Here is a 15804-nt window from a genome sequence, read left to right on the forward strand (position 1 = left end):
TGGAGTGCAGTGGCCGGATCTCAGCTCACTGCAAGCTCCGCCTCCCGGGTTCACGCCATTCTCCTGCCTCAGCCTCCCGAGTAGCTGGGACTACAGGCGCCCACCACCTCGCCCGGCTAGATTTTTGTAGTTTTTGGTAGAGACGGGGTTTCACCGTGTTAGCCAGGATGGTCTCGATCTCCTGACCTCATGATCCGCCCGTCTCGGCCTCCCAAAGTGCTGGGATTACAGGCTTGAGCCACCGCGCCCGGCCTATTTTTATTTTTTTAAATTATTTTTTAAGATGGAGTCTCGCTCTGTCGCCCCAGGCTGGAGTGCAGTGGCATGATCTCGGCTCACTGCAACCTCTGCTTCCCGGGTTCAAGCAATTCTCCCTGCCTCAACCTCCTAAGTAGCTGGGATTACAGGCGCCCACCACCACACCCAGTGAATTTTTAGTAAAGACGGGGTTTGGCCATGTTGGCCAGACTGGTCTTGAACTCCTGACCTCAGGTGATCTGCCCACCTAGGCCTCCCAAAGCTGGGATTATAGGCATGAGCCACCGCACCTGGCCTCATATTTAAATACAGAGGTGGTTACTGGGACTATACCTTACCTGTCTTATCACATGTCTCTCCACTACTCTTATTAAAATTCAGAGTGCTAATCTTCTCCCTTTAATTCCTTTATCAATAAGAGCTTATTGAATATTTGCTGTGTACACAGAATGGTTCCTTTCACTCAATAAACTTAGAGACTAGTTGAAGAGATAAAACTTGCACAAATGAAACAAAGTGGTAAAATGCATTTTTAAAAGATCATAAACAAGAAGAGGATTTTAATTTTTATGCAGAAGTAGTATTTTTTAAAAGATTTTTGTTTATGCCAGGTGCCTCACACCTGTAATCCCAGCACTTTTAGAGGCCAAAGTGGGTAGATTGCTTGAGCCCAGGAGTTCGAGACCAGCCTGGGCCACATGGTGAAAGCCTGTCTCTACAAAAAGTAGCTGGGCATGATGGCACCTGTAGTCCCAGCTGGGAGGGACTACTTGGGAGGCTGAGGTGGGAGGATCCCTTGAGCCCAGGAGGCGGAGGTTGCAGTGAGCTGAGATCGAGCCACTGCACTTCAGCCTGGGCAACAGAATAGGACCCTGTTTCAAAAAAAAGTAAAATAGAAATGTGATTATTATATGTGGTAAATAGGAAACCTAGAAAGCCAATTTCTAAAGGACAAGAAAATACTGAGCAGTTGACACTGGCTTAGCCAAAAAGAGTAATTTCTTTTCTTAATCCCAGGAATGGAAGATTGCGAAACAATGGAAGATGTGTACATGGCTTCAGTGGAAACAGACCGAGGAGTAAAAGAACAGTTACATCTTTATGACACCAGAGGTCTACAGGAAGGCGTGGAGCTGCCAAAGCATTATTTTTCATTTGCTGATGGCTTTGTTCTTGTGTACAGTGTGAATAACCTTGAATCCTTTCAAAGAGTGGAGCTTCTGAAGAAAGAAATTGATAAGTTCAAAGACAAAAAAGAGGCAAGTGGATAAAAATGCCAAATGTGAATTATAATACCATTTAAATTATAACACAGACTTTTGGGTAGTTTATTTTCAGATCATTACAATGTATTCTTAGTATCTGTAAAACCTTAACCCTTTACAGTTTTTTTCTTTTTTTTTTTTTTGAGACGGAGTCTCGCTTTGTCGCCTAGGCTGGAGTGCAGTGGCTGGATCTCAGCTCACTGCAAGCTCCGCCTCCTGGGTTCACGTCATTCTCCTGCCTCAGCCTCCTGAGTAGCTGGGACTACAGGTGCCCACCACCTCACCTGGCTAGTTTTTTTGTATTTTTTAGTAGAGACGGGGTTTCACCGTGTTCGCCAGGATGGTCTCGATCTCCTGACCTCGTGATCCGCCTGTCTTGGCCTCCCAAAGTGCTGGGATTACAGGCCTGAGCCACCGCGCCCGGCCTGTTTTTTTCTTTTCTTTTTTTTTTTTTTTTTTGTTTTTTGAGACGGAGTCTCACTCTGTCTCCCAGGCAGGAGTGCAAAGTGCAATGGTACGATTTCGGCTCTCTGCAACCTCCGCCTCCCAAGTACAAGCAATTCTCCTGCTTCAGCCTCCCCAGTAGCTGGGATTATAGGTGTGTGCCACTATGCCTGGTTAATTTTTATATTTTTAGTGGAGACAGGGTATCACCATGTTGACCAGGCTGGTCTTGAACTCCTAACCTCAAGTGCTCTGCTGGCCTTGGCCTTCCAAAGTGCTGGGATTACAGGTGTGAGCCACCATGCCTGGCCTAGAATTTTTTTCTTAACCCAAGAAATACAGGACTGACGGAATTTAGTCAGGACCAGAATTTGACTTTCTGCCTTTTGCTTGTTACTATGTACAAGTTGAATTTTAATGACTTATCTCAAGTACTACATAATTCATTTTATGTTCTTTGGTATTGCTATTTCCTTGGGTTTTTAAAATTTGTTTGTTTGTTTGTTTGTTTTTGAGACAGAGTCTCTCTCTTTCACCCAGGCTGGAGTGCAATGGCACGATCTTGGCTCACTGCAACCCCTGCCTCCCAGGTTCAAACAATTCTCCTGCCTCAGCCTCCCGAGTAGCTGGGACTACTGGCATGTGCTACCATGCCCACTAATTTTTTGTATTTTTAGTAGAAACAGGGTTTCACCGTGTTAGCCAGGATGGTCTCAGTCTCTTGACCTTGTGATCCACCTGCCTCAGCCTCCCAAAGTGCTGAGATTACAGACGTGAGCCACTGTGCCCGGCCTCCTTGGGCTTTTTATTATCTCCTTGGGTACATAGGATTCTTGTCTTCAGGCTTACTGAGAAAAAAAAAAAAAGCTAATAATTATTGGATTCTACCCATATACCACTTAAACATAAGATTCATATGCCTTACAGTGGTCTGTAAAGATTTAGATTACCTGGCCCACGCCTATCCTTTTCATCTCATCTTTATCATCTGCTTGTCTCTCACACTATACTCCAGTGACACTGGTCTACTTTCTGTTTTTTCAACATGATAGTTTTGTTCTCCTATTAAACTTTCTCAATGGCTTGTTTCCCTGCCTGAAACTGTCTTATCTCAAATCTTTCTCCAGATCTTCACATGGCAGACTCTTCATTGTCTAGGGAACCAGATAATATACTGATTAACAGTACTGGCTAGATGTTCTTAACTTAGATTTTTATATGTTGTTTTGTTAAGCTTTTATTTTGAGACAGTTGTTGAGTCACATGCAGTTTTAAGAAGTAACACAAAGAGATCCCTTACCCATTTGTCCCAGTGGTACCATCTTCAAAACTGTAGAACATCATAACCACTGTATTTGTGTTGATTCAGTCAAGACACAGAACATTTCCATCACCACAAAGATCCCTCATGTTACTCTTTTGTAGCCGCCCCTTCCTTCCCATCTTCACTCCCACCTTAACCCTTGGTAACCACTAATCTGGTCTCCATTTCTATAATTGTGTCATTTCAAGATTGTTACATAAATCAGTGGTCCCCAATCTTTTTGGCATCAGGGACCGGTTTTGTGGATGACCATTTTTCCACAGATGGAGTTGGGGTGGTTTGGGGATGAAGCTGTTCCCCCTCAGATCATCAGGCATTGGATTCTCAAAAAGAGCATGCAGCCTAGATCCCTCACATGTGCAGTTCACAAATCGGTTCTCGAGCTCCTGTGAGAATCTCGTGCCACCACTGATCTGACAGGAGGCAGAGCTCAGGTGGTAATGCTTACTGGCTCCCTGCTCACCTCCTATTGTGTGGCCCGGTTCCTAACAGGCCCTGCACTGGTACCGTGTATGACCTAGGGGTTGGGGACCCCTGATATAAAAGAAATCATACAGGCCGGGCACAGTAGCTCACACCTGTAATCCCAGTACTTTGGGAGGCCGAGGTGGGTGGATCGTGAGGTCAGGAGTTCGAGTCCAACCTGACCAACATGGTGAAACCTCGTTTCTACTAAAAAAATACAAAAAGTAGCCTGGTGTGATGGTGCACACCTGTAATCCCAGCTACTCAGAAGGCTGAGGCAGGAGAATTGCTTGAAACCTGGGAGGCAGAGGTTGTAGCAGTGAGCTGAGATCACACCAGCCTGGGTGACAGAGCAAGACTCCATCTCAAAAAAAAAAAAAAAAAAAAAAGAAATCATACAATATATAATCTTTTGGGATTGGCTTTTTTCACTCACATATTCTCTGGAGATTCATCCAAGTCACTGCATGTATCAGTAGTTCATTTCTTTTTCGTGGTGAATAGTATTCCATGGTGTGTACCAAACTCTTTTTAACCAATATCTGTTGTAAGACATCTGAGTTACTGATATTTTATTTAGAATACTAATTTACTTTGTGAATAGATAACATATTCACAAGGTTTTGAAAAGATATAAGAAGGCATGAAAGCTCCTCTCCCCTGTATTTTCCATCTTTCCCACCGAAACAGGCAAATGCTGTAATTATTTATTGGGTATCCTCCAGAGACTTCTCTCTGCCCCACAGAAGTTGAAAGGTCAACGAACACTCATGTACTAGATACTTAAATCTTGGCTTTGCTTCTCAGCTTTTCTGCTTCAGTTTCTTTATCTGTAAAAGGAGAATGATAGTACCTTCCTCATATGCTTCTTCAATCCCCATAATCATATTAATTCAGTGAATGCTTATTGAGCAACTACTATGTGCCAGGCATTATTCTAGGTACAGGGAATGTGTTAGAGAACAAAACAGCCCATATCTCAGTAAAGCTTCTATTTTTGGAGTGAGAGAGACAGTAAATAAATATATTTAATACATTACAAAGAGTGATGCTATGTAGAAAAGCAGAATGGGGAATGAAGGCACTATTTTCTGTAGGGTGACTGTAGCAGATATTTGAAGGAAGTAAGGAGGGAGGGAGCAAAGCTGATGTCTGGAAGGAAGAGTGCTCCAGGTGGAGGGAATAGCTAGTGCCAAGGATCTGAGGTCGGAATTTGCTTGCCACGTTCAGGAATCAGCAGTAAAGCCAGAGTGGGCTAGCAGGTATGTTGTAGCTGATGAGGGCACTTTGCTTTTCACTTTTAGTGAGATCAGAAGGCACTGGTTTGGGGCAAAGGAATGACATGATATGGTTTAAGTTGCATTTATTTATTTTCATGTTTGGTTTAAAAAAAATTCAATAAGTAATGTTTGCACATGGTTCAAAAATGGGGACTGTGTTCAGTCTGGTTCCCACAGCTGTCCTCAACCACCAAGATCCTATACATTAAGCATGGTTTTAAAAATATTTTTACCAGTTTTGGGGCAGTTGTCCAAAGTTTCTTTATATAAATACAAGCAAATAGGAGTCTACATTAAAAAATATTTTTCCTCCTTTTTTTTTTTTTCTTTATTTCAGACAGGGTCTTACTCTGTGGCCCAGACTAGGGAGCTACGGCATGATCATAGCTCATTGCAGCCTAAAATTTCTGGGCTCCAGTGACCTTCTGCCTCAGTCTCCTAAGTAGCTGGGACTACAGGCATGCATCACCATGCTTGCCTAATTTTTATTTTTATTTTATTTTTTTTGTAAAGACAAGGTCTTGCTATGTGGTCCAGGCTGGTCTCCAACTCCTGGCTTCAAGTGATCCTCCTGCCTTGGCCTCCCAAAGTGCTGGGATTACGAGTGTGAGCCACCATGTGCCTAGCCTTTTTTTCCCTTTCTTACACCAGGTACATACTATCTTGTACCTTCTGTTTTTCATGTAGCATATCTTGGAGTTCTTTCCATATCAGTACCCAGACTTTTTTCTTTTTTTTTTTTTTTTTAATTGTAGAGACAGGTCTTGTTGTGTTGTTCAGGCTAGTCTCAAACTCCTGGTCTCAAACAGTCCTCCTTCTTCAGCCTCTCACACTGTTGGGATTACAGGTGTGAGCTACCACACCTACCCGCCCCCTGCCTTTTTTTCTTGGTAACTGATGAATAATATTCATCCTGTGGCTATAGTTGTATCATCCTTGTTTTTTTGTGTTTTTGAGATGGAATCTCGCTGTTGCCCAGGCTAGAGTGCAGTGGCATGAACTCAGCCCACCGCAACCTCCGCCTCCCAGGTTCAAGCAATTTTCCTGCCTCAGCCTCCTGACTAGCTGGGATTACAGGCATTTTCACCACCACGGCTGGCTAATTTTTGTATTTTTAGTAGAGATGGGGTTTCACCATGTTGGACAGGCTGGTCCTGAACTACTGACCTCAGGTGATCCACCCACCTCAGCCTCCCAAAGTGCTGGGATTACAGGCATGAGCCACCGTGCCTGGCCGTTTGTTTTGTTTAGATAACATTGTTTGTATGCTAATGGAAGAAAATTGATGATGAGGGGACTAAGTGCTGGAGTGACATCCTTGTCCAGGTAAAGGAGGATGGGTTTTAGGGCAGAGCGAATGGGCTTGAAAGATGGTAGGTTGTTAGATGTGGTGGCGGAAGGATGTGGAAATACTCTTTTTTTTTTTTCTTTTTTTTTTTTTTTTTCAGATGGATTCTCGCTCTGTGGCCCAGGCTGGAGTGCAGTGGCGCGATCTCAGCTCACTGCAAGCTCCGCCTCGTGGGTTCACGCTGTTCTCCTGCCTCAGCCTCCCGGGTAGCTGGAACTACAGGCACCCGCCACCACGCCCGGCTAATTTTTTTGTATTTTTAGTAGAGATGGGGTTTCACCATGTTAGCCAGGATGGTCTCGATCTCCTGACCTCGTGATCCATCCGCCTCTGCCTCCCAAAATCCTGGAATTACAGGCGTGAGCCACCACGCCCGGCTGAAATTTTCTTCTAATTGCGTATCTTACTGAAACAATATGGTCATCCGGTGAAACGAAAGTGGGGAAGAGTAGATACTGGAACTTGTAGAAGGGCACCAAGGTATGAGATGTCTCATTACAGAGTAAATGGAGAAAATGTAATACATTTGCCGGAGAACACCAGTTCATTTGAGGTCTGTGGTATGATCTGGGCCAGCAGGGTTGTATGTTTTTCTCCAGCCATATTCAGCTAAATGGTGTAGGCACAGAGTCTGGTTAACAGCTAAATTTAACAAAGGAGGGGTTTTGCCAGGTGAATATGGTGGGATAATGGGGGCGAGGGAGTGAATAAAAATAATCTAAGCTTTTTTTTAGATTATTTTAGGGTACGGAGGAATTAAGGACATGAGTAGGGTGGAAGGACAGTGATAAAGGTAGTAGAGCCAGTAGGTTGTATGTCTTTGTGGTGTTTGGAATTCTTGCACTGGGGGCATTAGGCATGACTGGGAAGGCAGGAGTTAGAGTGGGATGCCTGGAGCTGAGATCATAGAGAGCAGTTACAATGTCAAGGTCTAGGCTGGGTGTGGTGGTTCACGCCTGTAATCCCAGCACTTTGTGGAGCTGAGGCAGGAGGATTGCTTGAAGCAAGGAGTTTGAGACCAGCTCCAGCAACAAAGTAAGACCCCATCTCTAAAAATTAAAAAAATAGCTGGGCATGATGGCACATGCCTGTGGTCACAGCTGCTGGTAGGCTGAGGAGGAGGATCAGGATCGCTTGAGCCCAGAAGCCCAAGGCTGCAACCAGCTATGATCAAGCCATTGCACTCCATCCTCTGTGACAGAGAAAGAGAGAGAGAGAGAGAGAGAGAGAGAGAGAGAGAGAGAGAGAGAGGAGAGAGAGAGAGAGAGAGATAGAGAGAGACAGAGAGAGAGAGACCCTATCTCTTTAAAACAAACAAACAAAAAACAAGGTCTAGGATATGACTGCGGGAGTGGTGGATGGCTGAGGTAAGGATGATGAGACCACTGGAGAAGTCAAAGAATGAGAGACCAGGTTACTGGAAGCAGCATCTGCATGGCTAGTGAAATCACTAAGAATTATGACCAGAGTAACGGCGAGGGCGGGTTGACCATGAGCCAGCTCTGTGATGAGGAGCAGTTGGGTGGCCAGCCCGGGGTTAGTAGGTACAACAGACTGATAGCATCAGCCTTCTGCAGGGGTTTTAGAGGACACCATTGGAGGTAGCATTGAGGGGCAAGGAGGACATCTTACCTGAACCTCGTGGTAGTGGTAGGAGGGGAGTGATAGGGGAAGCAGGACTGCAAGGCAACTAGGAAAGAAGGTGAAGGGAACATTCAAAGCAGAGGTGGAGGACGCAGTGGGGGTGAGTCTTGCTGAATTCTAAGGGGTAAAGTGAACGAGTTTCTGCAGTTGGGAGGAGAGGGAGATGGAAGTCACAGTAGGGGATGTACATGAAGATGAAAATCTGGGTGATGAAGAATGACAGGAGGGCTTGAAGGGTGAGATAGAGTATGTGATTCCCATAGCAAACCGGAGCTCTGGGCCCACTTTCATCCTGCCAGCAAGGCATGGCCTTACCTGGAGCACAGGGAGCTCAAGCTCAACGTACAGACAGGAAGGAATACAGTAGTGGTTCCAAGGTCTGATGAGTTCACTGCTGCTCCTCAGAGGGGCCTTCTTATGACAGTTCTTGCTGCCCCTCCTCTACTGTCACGGCATCCTGTGTCATCTTTATGGGTACTATCTGAAAATCTGGTTTGGGGTCTCTTCTCCTCCCCCCAAGCTTTGACTGCTGTATTCTGGTCACCTTTAGTGCCTGGTGTATAGTACGCATTCGTGTAAAATGTTCCTATTGGCACATACTTGTTTTTTTGGCCCATACGTTTAACAGATCCTTAGCAGTCACCTTTTTAGTATTGGGAATAATGTGAACATAACAATTCCTGTTCTCATGGATACAGAACTCCCATAGCTCCAGTTGTCTTATTTTGAAGTACTATGTTGCAAATCTCTCATACATCAAGTATAGCCAAACTGAAATGCAGACTCATCGAAACCAGTCTGTATCCTAGATGCCTATTTCCCAAGTCTATCTTCCATTCATACCTGAGCTAAATTTTTTTTTTTTTTTTTTGCAGTTAGCAAACTACAGAGCATCTGCTTTTTTTTTTTTTTTTTTTTTTTTTTTTTTTTTTTTTTTGGAGATGGAGTTTCGTGCAGTCACCCAGGCTGGAGTGCAGTGGTGCCATCTCGGCTTACTGCAACCTCTGCCTCCCAGGTTCAAGCGATTCTCCTGCATCAGCCTCCCACGTAGAGGGGACTACAGGCGCATGCCACCATGCCCGGCTAATTTTCTTATTTTCAGTAGAGATGGGGTTTCACCCTGTTGGCCAGGGTGGTCTCGAACTCCTGACCTCAAGAGATCCGTGAGCCTCGGCCTCCCAAAATGCTGGGAATACAGGCATAAGTCACTGCACCCAGCCGAACATCTGCATTTTTAACAAAAACGCATTAAGGAGTAAGGTGATACCCTAATATCCAGTCACATTTGAGAATGAGTTTAATGAAGCGGGTTTGTTAAGTGGAACAGTTTTCCTTATGTCTCCATTTTGCCCAGGAACTGATGTTGGCAAAGTACTAGTATGATCTTTTCAATCCGTTTTCTTTCAGGTAGCAATTGTTGTGTTAGGAAACAAAATCGACCTTTCTGAGCAGAGACAAGTGGATGCTGAAGTGGCACAGCAGTGGGCAAAAAGTGAGAAAGTGAGACTGTGGGAGGTGACTGTTACAGATCGGAAAACTCTGATTGAACCATTCACTTTATTAGCCAGTAAACTTTCTCAACCCCAGAGCAAATCAAGCTTTCCTTTGCCTGGGAGGAAAAACAAAGGGAACTCTAGTTCTGAGAACTAAAAATCAGTAATTCCACAATTGTATGTTGAATAGTGACTGCCTTTAAGTGTCTGTGAACATGGAGTAATATCACTATTTAAAATAGGCCATTTGTATCTACCTTTGGTCCTTAGGAAAATTCCCAAGGAAGTCATTTAATGCACTTTAGATGTTAAAAGTATTTGGGCTAAGGTTATTATTGCCTGTTATGAAATAATATATTCTTATTCTCATTGTTTGAAACCTGTCTTTGAAATTAGCACCTTTGTTATTTATATTGTACTTGTGAAAACAGTAAAATAAAGTTTGGACAGTTATGCAAATGCACCTATGTGTAACTTCCCCCCATCCCCAAGCTGTTTCAGAAGATACCATAAACCATTGTTACATTATGCAAACTTCTAAGCTCAAACATGACTTTGTTTTTAAAAAGTTCATTAATGTCTAGGATTATAAAACACTTTTTATGTCTAAATTGGACCCAAAACATTGAACAGTTTGGGGTAGTAAGCTAAATTTCATCTTGTAGAGATTTTGCTAAACAGACTAAGACCCATGATTTAGGGTCAAATTAGAATGTTTAGCATGATTTGAGGTACCAGGTAGTGTAAGTAGGTTCATCACACTCTAAGGCTGTTTTTTCTTCAGCTAGATCCCAGTTGATAGACCAGATACTTGAGGGCAAACTGTTTGCTCCTCCTCTTGAAAATGATTAGGCACTTTAGGACAGTAAAGCTGTATTTTCTGGAAGGAAGACTGTATCTTCTGGAATAGTTTTCTAGAAAACTAGTCATATACAATAAAAGTATCAAAAATACTGGGCTCTAGATGGTCTAACTTAGATGTCTGAATTTGTGTTGTTTTCTCTACAGATTTTGGCAAGACTTGAGCAATGTGGCTGACTGTAACTTTATTAATTTAAAAGGAAGGAAGGAAGCTAGTGGTTTCATCTGTGAAATAACTATTTTGATTGAAATGTAAAATAAGCTATTCAGCAAAGAACATATTAAAACATCAAGTAATTTGTAACATCTTAAATGGAATACTTTTTATGAGCTCAAGTGAAGAACTACTACATATAAAATACAATACTTATAAATCAGCTATTGCTGCTACAGTAGAATTCTTCAAAATTTCCCATCATAAATTCATTTTTTGGTCAAAAAATTGCCACTCAGACACTAACTCACCCCTTACCTTTTCCCCCTGTTATTGAATATTAATCTAGCTTTTCCCCCCATGCATGTTACATAGATGGACAAATGCTTTCATAATGATTTTTAAATAAGTACCTTCCAGTTTGCTTTGTTTCCTACTAATGCAACTTAGTCTATATTAGTACAGACAGAGTTACCAATTCTTTTTAAATTCTGTAATGAATGTAAGTTTCTCTGAAAGAGACACACAGAAACAGCACTGCTGGGTCATGCATTGTATATACTTAGGTACTGCCAAAATGCCCCCTACGGCAGTGTACCAGTTTATCCCTGACAGAACCCATTTCTCATGTACTTGCTACTACAGCATCTGCAAGTTAGAAAACGCTTTTTAAAAAAATGCAGTAGGGTTTGTCTTTGAAGCCTAAATGAGGTAGATTATTTATTTAACCTTTTCTAGGATACCTCAACATCTACAGCTGTGTAAAGTACAGATCCTAATATGGGTAAATAATACCTACTAAATATGCATTATTTTTAGCTTGTTTTAGAAGCAGATACCTATCAATTTCAGAAGAATCTGCAAACAGCAACCAAAAGGCAAAATAAAAGTAAATGAACACAGCAGTATTAGGCGGTTTTTAATATTGTTTATTAGCACAGTAACAAATGCAGACTTAAGTAGTCCACAACATATAACCAATCCACTGAGCAACTCCTATTCCACGCCTTACAGTTAACAGCTTAAGGTATTTCACTACAGGTTTTCACAAGTCCTGATTTAAACCTTTTTTAAACAAAGTAGATTGGCATATAAAATAAAACATATTACTCATCTCCTATATGGTGTTTTACAGCCATGTGTCCATTTTATATATATGAGATGACAGTCTCTAAAAACTCTGTTAAATATCAATGTTCCCTTCCAAGAAGGGAAAACAAATTCCAATTTTGTTTTAAACAAAAAGTATGTAGTCTTAGAGGGACTTTACATAAATGGCCATATGTGTAACCTGTACAAAATTAAGCTGTTTTAAATTTACAGACTACAAGCAACTGAACCCAAATGTCTAAATGTACATTCTTTTCAGTACTACATTTCAGCTAATATTGCAGAACTAATGACAATTTTAAAAGTTGCTATTACCAATTCTGTCTACTGTAGCAAGATACCTTAAGTTACAACAAAATCTTAGGAAATAAGACTGAATAATATCTGTTATAGAAATACCCTACTCTTTACCAACTCCCACCCTCCCTGACCCCTTCAGAATCATAAGCAGCTCTCTTCTGTGACAAATAATGTAAGAATTGTGAAAACCCAGTTTATGTAGCGTATCTCTTGGTCCACTGTCTGGCCATTCTGTCATGTTCTGCTCTGTTGGTCATATACTGAGTGGCAATACTTCCCACCAAGGGGTCGGCTGGAAGAAAAGAATGTAGATTACTTTGGAGAAAGGAAAAGAACATTTTAAACTTTAGCAAATACATTAGTGACAGCTTGGGTAGACATGTACAACCAAGTATGTGTGATCAAACCCATCTTCGAAACACCACTCCACCATGCTGGATATTTTTCCATCAAAAATTTAAAAATCGTAACATGGGAGGAAGAGGGAACGCTCAGGCTCTAGTGTACTGGTCTGTCTCTATCTTAGTTCATTCCATTTTTCTCCCAATAAACAACACCCGATTGGAGTTTCTTTACTCTTATGTGTTAGGCTGAGTTCAATAGAGACTGGAACGGTCAAGGCTCCAGACTACAATGAGCATCCAGCTGTGTTCATGTGACCCTTAGCTCAATGTCACCAGTTACGGCATTGTGAATACTGTGAAGTCTTCGGGGCTGCTGCAATGCAACACTATTTACCTTTACACTGGTTAAAGAGCCAGGTTGCCAGGCAAAACCTGGACCTCCAATTAAGTATCGACAAACACACACACACACACACACATATATATATATATTTATATTTTTTTTGAGACAGGGTCTCGCTTTGCCACCCAGGCTGGAGTTCCGTGCAGCGACATGCTCATGGCTCACTGCAGCCTTGGCCTTCTGGGTTCAAACAATCCTGCCACCTCAGCCACCCTAGTAGCTGGGACTACAGAAAAATATTTTTTAAATGAAATGAAGTCCCAAAAAAGTCACAATTCAATAGTCACTAAGTATTTAACAAATACCATTTTCAAAATTGAGTGCCATCTCAGTGACCAGCCATGGGGCGCATGCCCACTGAACCCCACAGGCAAGGTGAGGCTTGCCAGGCAGATGACTTGACATTTAGAAGTGTATGATTTGTTTTATAAGAACTATATGGGAAATTAAGCAACAGGAAAAAAAAAAAAAAAGATGAGGAAGAATAACTGAAACTGTAAAAGCCCAAGGCAAACTTAAGTCTTCAGTTTAAAATACTCTGTTGCTAGAATATACTGATTAATGAAGTTGTATGTCTCAACTAGTAGACTGAACTTCTCGATTAAAACTTTTGAAAAGCAGATTAGTTTTTATATTCATAAAGTTTTGCAGAAAAATTAGTTTTGCCCTTTGAAAGCTTTTGGAAACAAGTACTTTGCAGGTGAGGAAGAATAAAACAAGGTAAAGAATTATTAACCTTACCAGGATTACAGTCTGTAAGAAGTGAGCAGATAGAAAGGAGGACTTTAGAAATGGTTAGTGCTGGACTCCAATTATCTTTCAATATGTCCAAGCAAATAACACCTTGACTGTTAATATTACAATGATAGATTCTTGTCCGAAATGTAACCTAAGGAAAACAAGGAAGTGTCAAACAATAGTTAAACAGCAAACAAACTTTTTACTAAATACTCAACCGAATGACCCTAATTAGAAAGGAAAAAAAAAAAAAAAAAAAACTCCCAGATAGGTAGTTTTTAAAAAGGTGAATAAAAGCAGCTTTAATTAAAGCTGTCAAGAAGATAGACTTGTTTAATAAATTTGATTAGAACGTGTTCACTGACCATCTCAGGGACTGTGTCAATTTCATTTAAAATGTTATGTCCACTGATGGTAAGTTCAGTACTTCCTAATTTTATCTTTAGCAATTTTAAATCTTTTAAATATTAACATTTCCAAGTCTGAATAGCTAATTGTTTGCTGACCTCTTGTGCTAGCTGGTAGTACTACACTGCCTCAAAGTAAGCTTTAAAATACTGAGAATCATAAATATCTCTTAAAAACTGAAGTGCAACATAATAGGTACCTAAAGATAATTAAACAACATACTTAGCAGACAATGACTACACCCAAAAAGCTGAACAAAATTTGAAGAGAAGTCTACTTCTGCTTTTTTCTGACCTTCACATCAGGTCCCATAGACATCCTGTCTACCTAAATCACAGAATTTACTATCTATCTAGAGTGTCCATGGATGCAGAGCCAGTAATGGGCAAGGACCACAGCAGAACACAACACAAGCCACGTGAGCAGGTGTTATTTGGGTCTCTTAATTTTTATTTGTGAAATATACCAAAACACAAAGTAAAAATTACCTGTAATTTTACCAGTTTTTTAAAAAAGTGACTTTCGATTACTTCTTGGTGCTGCAATTGTACTTTTATCTGGCAGTCTACCTAATCCCCAAAGACTGCGTTTTATTTCTGACTGAATGAGAATCATAGATTGAGTACAAGAGATGGGTGACTCGGGCAATCCCCACCTGTCCTAGAAAGAAAACTGAGGCCTGGAGGTAAGGAATTGAACAAGACCAAAACATGGCAGGGAGCAGAATAGAGTCCAAACTTTGGTAAGAAATTCTGATACTCTAGTTGTTTATGATTTTCTAGTTGTTTGACCCCCTGACCTGTCCTTTTTTTGGGGTGTCGCTTTGTTGCCCAGACTGGACTCAAACTCTTGAGCTCAAACAGTCCTCCCAAGTAGCCAGACTACAGGTGCACACCACTGCACCTGGCTTGACACCATTTTTAACTGTTTAAAACCCTTCTCTATGGGGTGGAAAACGGATTAGTTCTAGGTTGATGACAATATTACTATAAATAGCACAATTTTAGGCACCATCAAAACAAAGCACTTACTCCTAGAATGGTCTCTGCCAGATAAAGCAAAATCAACCTAAAGAAGTGTTTTGTATATGTAAAAATACTCAGCTCTATTAGGACATAAGATAAATCTAGGTTTTGTGATTAAAAATTAAATTTAGGAAAACCTCAACAGTTGCTCTCTTGTGGGAATTAGTAAATTTGAGCATACAGGGAGATTTCTTACCTTTGGAGGCTTGAAGGGATACTCTGGTGTAAAAGTGATATCGAGAAAGAATACGCCACCCTCATACACGGATCCTGGAGGCCCTAGAATGGTTGATCTCCATTCATAGATGTTATCACCTTTGGGACCAGCACTGTGAATAATACATCAACAAATAAGCAGATGGTGGCACTATCCCAGTTTTTACAGTGTACTAATAAAGATGGAAAGATTACCTCTCTCCTCTCTTTTGTTTACTGTGTGGATTCTCTTTACAAAACAAGTACAGAAATGGATGCAGAACTGCCACAAACCCATAGCCATTGGTCAAGTAAGTAAAGTGGATGATAAAAGAATGTTAAAACCATTCTAAAGCCTACCTAGCTACGAAGAAGCAGGAAACTTGCCTCAATTCTCAAACCTCTCCTTGACACATAGGTAAGTGTAAACAATACTTAAATGAGAAACACATCTCAGCACCTAGAAGCTAAATTAGTGACAAATGACAGCAATTTCTGCTCAGAGCTACATCATTTATGACCATTTTAAGCACAGAAGTTTCATTTTCTGACCCACTAACTGGTTCTTCCTTGCTCTTGTATCTCCATAATCTCACCTGAAAAAGAATCTAATAGATGGCCATACTTTTTACATTATAAACCGTGTTAGGTGGGAGAGGGAGGAGAATGTAAGTATCCAGTTACAGGTTATTCAATTTTCATTTCAATTTGTATTCTATAATTGGGTTCTCTAAATATTAATACT

The 15804-nt window shown here is 41.2% G+C and overlaps 2 protein-coding genes across 6 annotated transcripts in view; one reads left to right on the forward strand and one right to left on the reverse strand.

Annotated features, from left to right (window-relative positions):
- The window catches only part of NKIRAS1 (NFKB inhibitor interacting Ras like 1), a 29825-nt gene extending 18986 nt beyond the window's left edge, over nt 1-10839 (forward strand). For 3 of the 4 annotated variants that reach the window (XM_010386274.2, XM_010386275.2, XM_010386276.2), the window contains exons 3-4: nt 1276-1517; nt 9436-10675. In XM_010386274.2, coding sequence (XP_010384576.1) covers nt 1276-1517; nt 9436-9678 — 485 coding nt within the window. In that variant the 3' untranslated portion in view covers nt 9679-10675. Of the gene's footprint in view, nt 1-1275; nt 1518-9435 lie in introns of all 4 variants that reach the window. The other variant, XM_010386277.2, reaches the window with a different exon arrangement.
- A 603-nt stretch (nt 10840-11442) lies between these two features.
- The window catches only part of LOC104680350 (ubiquitin-conjugating enzyme E2 E1), an 85011-nt gene continuing 80649 nt past the window's right edge, over nt 11443-15804 (reverse strand). The window contains exons 4-6 of one of the 2 annotated variants that reach the window (XM_030933269.1): nt 15061-15193; nt 13435-13582; nt 11443-12238 (exon numbers count right to left, since the gene is read on the reverse strand). In XM_030933269.1, the coding sequence (XP_030789129.1) occupies nt 12141-12238; nt 13435-13582; nt 15061-15193 (379 nt within the window). In that variant the 3' untranslated portion in view covers nt 11443-12140. The other variant, XM_030933268.1, reaches the window with a different exon arrangement.

This window comes from Rhinopithecus roxellana, chromosome 1 (genome assembly GCF_007565055.1).
Source record: "Rhinopithecus roxellana isolate Shanxi Qingling chromosome 1, ASM756505v1, whole genome shotgun sequence".
NCBI classification, from domain to species: Eukaryota; Metazoa; Chordata; class Mammalia; order Primates; family Cercopithecidae; genus Rhinopithecus; species Rhinopithecus roxellana.